Source organism: Oncorhynchus masou, unplaced genomic scaffold (assembly GCF_036934945.1).
Source record: "Oncorhynchus masou masou isolate Uvic2021 unplaced genomic scaffold, UVic_Omas_1.1 unplaced_scaffold_1218, whole genome shotgun sequence".
Classification (NCBI taxonomy): Eukaryota; Metazoa; Chordata; class Actinopteri; order Salmoniformes; family Salmonidae; genus Oncorhynchus; species Oncorhynchus masou.
Window position 1 is genome coordinate 182750 of NW_027001976.1, and position 7945 is coordinate 190694.

Consider the following 7945-nt stretch of genomic DNA (forward strand, 5'->3'; position numbering starts at 1 on the left):
TGGAAGAAATAACAAAGGAAAACTATTACTAGATGAAGTTGAGTGTTTTTTATTATTTCCCATCACCATAAATCATATTTAATCACTGAACAGTAGCAGACCTAACTTCATCTGTTCCTGACTCTGGATAGTGGATTAAAAAGACCATCAATCTCCAATGATATTAAAGTACTATTCTGAACATTACTGATATACTGAGTGGCAAGTCAAGATATCTGCTGGTTTTATTGTTTGGTCAACAGCACCACCTGCTGGACAGGTTTAATGTTGCTGGACTGAGCAGTATGGGAGGATGAAAGATGACACATTTAGGGCCGGTTTCCTGGACATCTACATTGAACATACTGTTTAGTCCAGGACTAGGATTCATCTGTGTCTGGGAAACCAGACCATATAGTTTAGTAGAAAGGAAGTGATACCAGCTTGTAGTGGGCTGACTAGTCCTGAATTGTCCTTTAGTTCCTGGACCATTTTCCATGCAGCTCCAGGTGACAGAGAACACATCAATTAGGACCGAGCCAACAAGCTGATCAATGATACTGAGGAGAATTACATAGAGACAGAGAACCAACTGAGAAAACATATCAATGGTTCTGAATGACAACCAATATACATCAACACCAGACATCATGATTCATGGAAATGTACAAGATTAAAACATTGGATTGAATTTTAATTAATAACAAATCAGTTTACAGTTTAACCAGCTCAGCAGAACCAGTGAGACAAAACCCAGGATAGAGGGGCTGAGTGAATGTGGTCTGGACTCTGTGGAGGAGGGTCATTGTGTCAGAGACACTGTAGAAGGACAGAGTACCTGCCTTGTGATCCAGGTACACTCCTACTCTGGAGGACTGAGGGCCTGATACTTTAGTCTCAACATTATTGTGTCTGAAACAATAACCACCTCTATAGTAATATAAACTCCAGGACTTGTTATTGTATCCAAATCCACCATCATTACCTCCCTCTGTTCTGCTGATGTCTTTATATGAGACTGCTGTATCAACACCACCAGTCCTCTCCACCTCCCAGTAACAGCGTCCAGACAGACCCTCTCTACACAGAACCTGCCACCAGTAGGTGAATCTGTCTGGATGGTCAGGATATGGTTGGACTTGGTGTGTACGTGTCACCTTTCTGTTCCCTTTAGACAGAGAGAGGTGTGTGCGTGCTGTGTTTGGGTCCAGTGTGAGCTGACAGGAATCTGGGAGAAGAGCAGAGACCAACGAGGGGAGTCAGAACAATAAGTTAAGTCAGATACTGTATCTCCCCTGTCTTTGATTAGAGCACAGCAGAGATCAAATCAGAGAAATATGAGGAGTCAGATAGAGACCCAGTCTTTGATTAGATCTACTATTGCTATATATTTCTAGAGGGATTGTTAGGAGTGTCAGTAAAAAGAGACTGTTAGTTACTTCACAATAAAGAGACTCACATTGTAACAACTGTTCTCTGGTCTTGGGCTCTGGAGGCAGTACAACATCCACTATATTCACTACAGACACACAAACACATTGACAGAGAGAGGGAATGTTATCATCAGACCATATTCCACATGTATATGACTAGTAGGGAACTTTCAATGGTCTAAAGTTGATGTTCTTATTGTTTTCAACACACCTGTAGTGGAGATCTTGGTCCATTCTCCTTTAAGGAAGTCTTCTAGTTTCTCTCTCAGTTCAGACACAGTCTGACTCACATCTCCAAAGTACTGAAGAGGACGGACAACGATGCTGGGTAAGTCTGAAGATACACTGATACTGGAGAGAGACTGATACCTCTGGAGAGAGAGAGAGAGAGAGGAGAGAGAGAGAGGAGAGACTGATACCTCTGAGAGAGAGAGAGACTGATACCTCTGAGAGAGAGAGAGAGAGAGAGAGAGAGAGAGATAGGAGAGAGAGAGAGAGAGACTGATACCTCTGGAGAGAGAGAGAGAGAGAGACTGATACCTCTGGAGAGAGAGATAGAGAGAGAGAGACTGATACCTCTGGAGAGAGAGAGAGACTGATACCTCTGGAGAGAGAGATAGAGAGAGAGAGACTGATACCTCTGGAGAGAGAGAGAGAGAGAGAGAGAGACTGATACCTCTGGAGAGAGAGAGAGAGAGACTGATACCTCTGGAGAGAGAGAGAGAGAGAGAGAGAGACTGATACCTCTGGAGAGAGAGAGACTGATACCTCTGGAGAGAGAGAGAGAGAGAGAGAGACTGATACCTCTGGAGAGAGAGAGAGAGAGAGAAAGAGGGACGGACAAAGAGAGCGAGAGGGACGGACAAAGAGAGAGAGAGAGGGACGGACAGAGAGAGAGAGCGAGAGGGACGGACAGAGAGAGAGAGCGAGAGAGAGAGGGACGGAGAGAGAGGGGGACAGAGAGAGAGAGAGAGAGAGGGGACGGACAGAGAGAGAGAGAGGGGGACGGACAGAGAGAGAGAGAGGGACGGACAGAGAGGAGAGAGAGGGGACGGACAGAGAGAGAGAGAGAGGGACGGACGAGAGAGAGAGGGACGGACAGAGAGAGAGAGGGACGGACAGAGAGAGAGAGAGGGACGGACAGAGAGAGAGAGAGAGGGGGACGGACAGAGACAGAGAGGGGGACGGACAGAGGAGAGAGAGGGGGACGGAGAGAGAGAGAGGGGGACGGACAGAGAGAGAGAGGGGGACGGACAGAGAGAGAGAGGGGGACGGACAGAGAGAGAGAGGGGGACGGACAGAGAGAGAGAGAGGGGGACGGACAGAGAGAGAGAGGGGGACGGACAGAGAGAGAGAGGGGGACGGACAGAGAGAGAGAGGGGGACGGACAGAGAGAGAGAGGGGGACGGACAGAGAGAGAGGGGGACGGACAGAGAGAGAGAGGGGGACGGACAGAGAGAGAGAGGGGGAGAGAGAGAGAGAGGGGGACGGACAGAGAGAGAGAGGGGGACGGACAGAGAGAGAGAGAGGGGGACGGACAGAGAGAGAGAGGGGGACGGACAGAGAGAGAGAGGGGACGGACAGAGAGAGAGAGGGGGACGGACAGAGAGAGAGAGGGGACGGACAGAGAGAGAGAGAGGGGACGGACAGAGAGAGAGAGGAGGGACGGACAGACGGACAGAGAGAGAGAGGGGGACGGACAGAGAGAGACAGAGAGAGAGAGGGGGGGACGGAGAGAGAGAGGGGGACGGACGGAGAGACAGAGAGAGAGAGGGACGGACAGAGAGACAGAGAGAGAGGGGGACGGACAGAGAGACAGAGAGAGAGGGGGGGACGGACAGAGAGAGAGAGAGGGGGACGGACAGACAGAGAGAGAGGGGGACGGACAGAGGGACGGACAGACAGAGAGAGAGGGGACGGACAGAGAGAGAGAGAGAGGGACGGACAGAGAGAGAGAGGAGGGGACGGACAGACAGAGAGAGAGAGAGGGACGGACAGAGAGAGAGAGGGACGGACAGGCAGAGAGAGAGAGGGGGACGGACAGAGAGAGGGGGAGAGAGGGACGGACAGAGAGAGACAGAGAGGTAGGGACGGACAGACAGGGACAGACAGACAGAGGGACGGACAGACAGAGGGACGGACAGACAGAGGGACGGACAGACAGAGGGACGGACAGACAGAGGGACGGACAGACAGAGGGACGGACAGACAGACAGACAGACAGACAGACAGACAGACAGACAGACAGACAGAGAGAGAGGGACACACAGACAGAGAGAGGGACAGACAGACAGAGAGAGAGAGGGACGGACAGACAGACAGACAGAGAGAGAGGGACGGACAGACAGACAGACAGAGGGACGGACAGACAGAGGGACGGACAGACAGAGGGACGGACGGACAGAGGGACGGACAGACAGAGGGACGGACAGACAGACAGAGAGGGACGGACAGACCAACAGAGAGAGAGGGACGGACGGACAGACAGAGGGACGGACAGAGGGACGGACAGACAGAGGGACGGACAGACAGACAGAGGGACGGACGGACAGACAGAGGGACGGACGGACAGACAGACAGAGAGATAGGGACGGACAGGCAGACAGACAGAGGGACGGACAGACGGACAGACAGAGGGACGGACAGACAGAGGGACGGACAGACAGACAGACAGACAGAGAGGGACGGACAGACAGAGGGACGGACAGACAGACAGACAGAGAGGGACGGACAGACAGAGAGGACGGACAGACAGGGGGACAGACAGACAGACAGAGAGGGACGGACAGACAGACAGACAGAGAGGGGGACAGACAGAGAGAGAGAGGGACGGACAGACAGACAGACAGACAGACAGAGGGACGGACAGACAGACAGACACAGAGGGACGGACAGACAGACAGAGAGGGACGGACAGAGACAGAGGGACGGACAGACGAGACAGAGAGGGACGGACAGACAGAGAGAGAGGGACGGACAGACAGACGGACAGACAGAGGGACGGACAGACAGAGGGACGGACAGACAGAGGGGGACAGACAGAGGGACGGACAGAGAGAGAGGGACGGACACAGACAGAGAGAGGGGACGGACAGACAGACAGAGAGAGGGACGGACGGACAGACAGAGAGAGAGGGACGACAGACAGACAGAGAGGGACGGACGGACAGACAGAGACGGACAGACAGACAGAGGGACGGACAGACAGACAGAGGGACGGACAGACAGACAGAGGGACGGACAGACAGACAGAGAGGGAGGGACAGAGAGAGCGAGGGACGGACAGACAGAGAGAGAGAGGGACTGGACAGACAGAGAGAGAGAGGGACGGACAGACAGAGGGACGGACAGACAGAGGGACGGACAGACAGAGGGACGGACAGACAGACAGACGGACGGACAGAGGGACGGACAGACAGAGGGACGACAGACAGACGGACAGACAGACAGAGAGGGACGGACAGGCAGACAGAGAGAGAGGGACGGACAGACAGACAGAGGGACGGACAGACAGACAGACAGAGAGGGACGGACAGACAGACACGGACAGACAGAGACGGAGGGACAGACAGACAGACAGACAGAGGGACGGACAGACGACAGACAGACAGAGAGACAGGGACAGACAGACAGACAGAGGGACGGACAGACAGAGACAGAGAGGGATGGACAGACAGACAGACAGACAGAGGGACGGACAGACAGACAGAGAGAGGGACGGACAGACAGAGAGGAGAGGGACGGACAGACAGAGGGGACGGACAGACAGAGGGACGGACAGACAGAGACAGACAGACAGAGAGAGACGGACAGACAGACAGAGAGAGAGGGACGGACAGGCAGACAGACAGAGAGGGACGGACAGAGAGAGACAGAGGGACGGACAGAGAGAGAGGACGGACAGACAGACAGAGAGAGAGAGAGGGAGGGACAGAGAGGAGACAGACAGGACAGACAGAGACAGAGGGAGAGACAGACATGAAGTTAATTTCATATCACATGTAACAAGACAGTTTAGTTACCTGGAGGAAATGGATGTGATCCTCTGTGTGTGATCCAGCTCAGAGACAGCTCAGCGATCTCCTGCTTCAGTTGCTCCAGGATGGACAGACTTGACTCACTTGAGCCTTCTCTTGGGCTCTGATCAGCTCCTTCACCTCAGAGCTCCTTCTCTCAATGGAGCGGATCAGCTCAGTAAAGATCTGATCACTGTCCTCCACTGCTGACTGTGCAGAGCGCTGGAGAGACAGAGAGAGAGACAGAGAGACAGAGAGAGAGAGAGAGAGGGACGGACAGAGAGAGAGGGACAGACAGACAGAGAGAGAGAGAGAGAGAGACAGGTTCAGTCAGAACTCTGCTCTCCAGGTCCACCAGGCCTTGTTCTCCCTCCTGGACAGACAGGTACAGAACACCTCTTGGTCCTGCTCTACTCTCCTCCCTCCTGGACAGACAGGTACAGAACACCTCTTGGTCCTGCTCTACTCTCCTCCCTCCTGGACAGACAGGTACAGAACACCTCTTGGTCCTGCTCTACTCTCCTCCCTCCTGGACAGACAGGTACAGAACACCTCTTGGTCCTGCTCTACTCTCCTCCCTCCTGGACAGACAGGTACAGAACACCTCTTGGTCCTGCTCTACTCTCCTCCCTCCTGGACAGACAGGTACAGAACACCTCTTGGTCCTGCTCTACTCTCCTCCCTCCTGGACAGACAGGTACAGAACACCTCTTGGTCCTGCTCTACTCTCCTCCCTCCTGGACAGACAGGTACAGACACCTCTTGGTCCTGCTCCTACTCTCCTCTCTCCTCCCTGGACAGACAGGTACAGAACACCTCCTGGTCCTGCTCTACTCTCCTCCCTCCTGGACAGACAGGTACAGAACACCTCTTGGTCCTGCTCTACTCTCCTCCCTCCTGGACAGACAGGTACAGAACACCTCTTGGTCCTGCTCTACTCTCCTCCCTCCTGGACAGACAGGTACAGAACACCTCTTGGTCCTGCTCTACTCTCCTCCCTCCTGGACAGACAGGTACAGAACACCTCTTGGTCCTGCTCTACTCTCCTCCCTCCTGGACAGACAGGTACAGAACACCTCTTGGTCCTGCTCTACTCTCCTCCCTCCTGGACAGACAGGTACAGAACACCTCTTGGTATATCATATATATCTCATATCATCATTCAGAACTTTAAGCATATCTTTGGGAGGACGCCCAGCCTGTTTGACAAAGATAAACAAAGAATTTTTTCCAAATTTGTGCTGACAAAATAATCAAATGTAATGTTTTTTACCAAAAACTCTACATGGAAAGCAGAAAGCTGTGATCAATTAAATACAACGTTAACTAGATATTATCTGTGTCATTTATAGCCTGGCACAGATAGTAAAACTACATTAAATACAACGTAAAACTACATTAAATACAACGTTAACTAGATATTATCTGTGTCATTTATAGCCTGGCACAGATAGTAAAACTACATTAAATACAACGTTAACTAGATATTATCTGTGTCATTTATAGCCTGGCACAGATAGTAAAACTACTGTAGCGACCCGCACAGACAGCTGTGTGTTATGTGTTCGGCTAGTAGCTGGTTGTGTTGTACTTACCAGTTCCCAGTGTTCGCGGGGTCCGACATGCCAATCAACCTGCTATCTGCCAATCACAGGAATGCCTGGGATGTTCTGATGCCGGGCATCCTGGTGGTTGGCGGAGTGGCGTGGAGGGGGCGGGGCATTGGAAGTTAAGCTTCAGCCTTTGTTCTCTCTCTGACGTCTGGGCTTCACAAGAGAAGGTCCCGATTGGCTTGTGGGGTATCTTTCATTTATTTGGCGTGAGCTCAGGCCAAACAGTAGCCTGTGTAAAGTTGCTAATAAACCGTCAATTCGTAACTCAATCCTCTGTCTGGACAATTGTTCCTTTATGATCGAGTCAGGTCATTACACTACATTAAATACAACGTTAACTAGATATCATCGCCACATAACTTATGTTGAATTTAAAAGACACCGTTACCGTTAGTAACGTCTGTTACACTGTAACTTACAGGCAGCCTCACATAAAAACCTATTGGTTAACAAAGCTTTGATTATGACCAAAGTCTATAGTAGTGAAAACTCTCTCTCTCTATTCTAACTTACCACACATTCACATCACTGCCTCGACATGAATGTGTCCTGTCAGAGCCGTTTCCTGTCCGTTAACTGTTAACAGTCTCGAGCCACAGCTTAACCAATGAGCTACAAGGAGGACTGACAGTCACGAGCGGTGCAGCAGCCTCTGCAGCAGCAGCCTCCCCCGGGTCCTAGTGCCCGCCCGGTAAGACGGTTAAGATGCGATGGAACGGTTGACGGAGAGAAAATAAATCACAGAGAAAATATATTGACTGATATATTGAATTGTTTAGGGAAGCTTTAGCTTTGGCTTTAATACATTCTGAAAATACTTGAAAATAAAAATAAAAATAATAGTAGCCCTCCTCAGGAACAACAAAACCCTCACAGACCAACTTCTTCTTCTATGATATAATGG

The 7945-nt window shown here is 51.3% G+C and overlaps 1 protein-coding gene across 1 annotated transcript; it reads right to left on the reverse strand.

Moving 5' to 3' along the window:
- Window positions 1–652: 652 nt before the first annotated feature.
- On the reverse strand, window positions 653–1792 carry LOC135529957 (tripartite motif-containing protein 16-like; the record flags this gene model as incomplete). Its single annotated transcript, XM_064958356.1, has 3 exons — window positions 653–1207; window positions 1439–1498; window positions 1624–1792. Coding segments are annotated over 3 exons (744 nt in total), but the record flags the coding sequence as incomplete, so codon positions are not given.
- Window positions 1793–7945: the final 6153 nt, after the last annotated feature.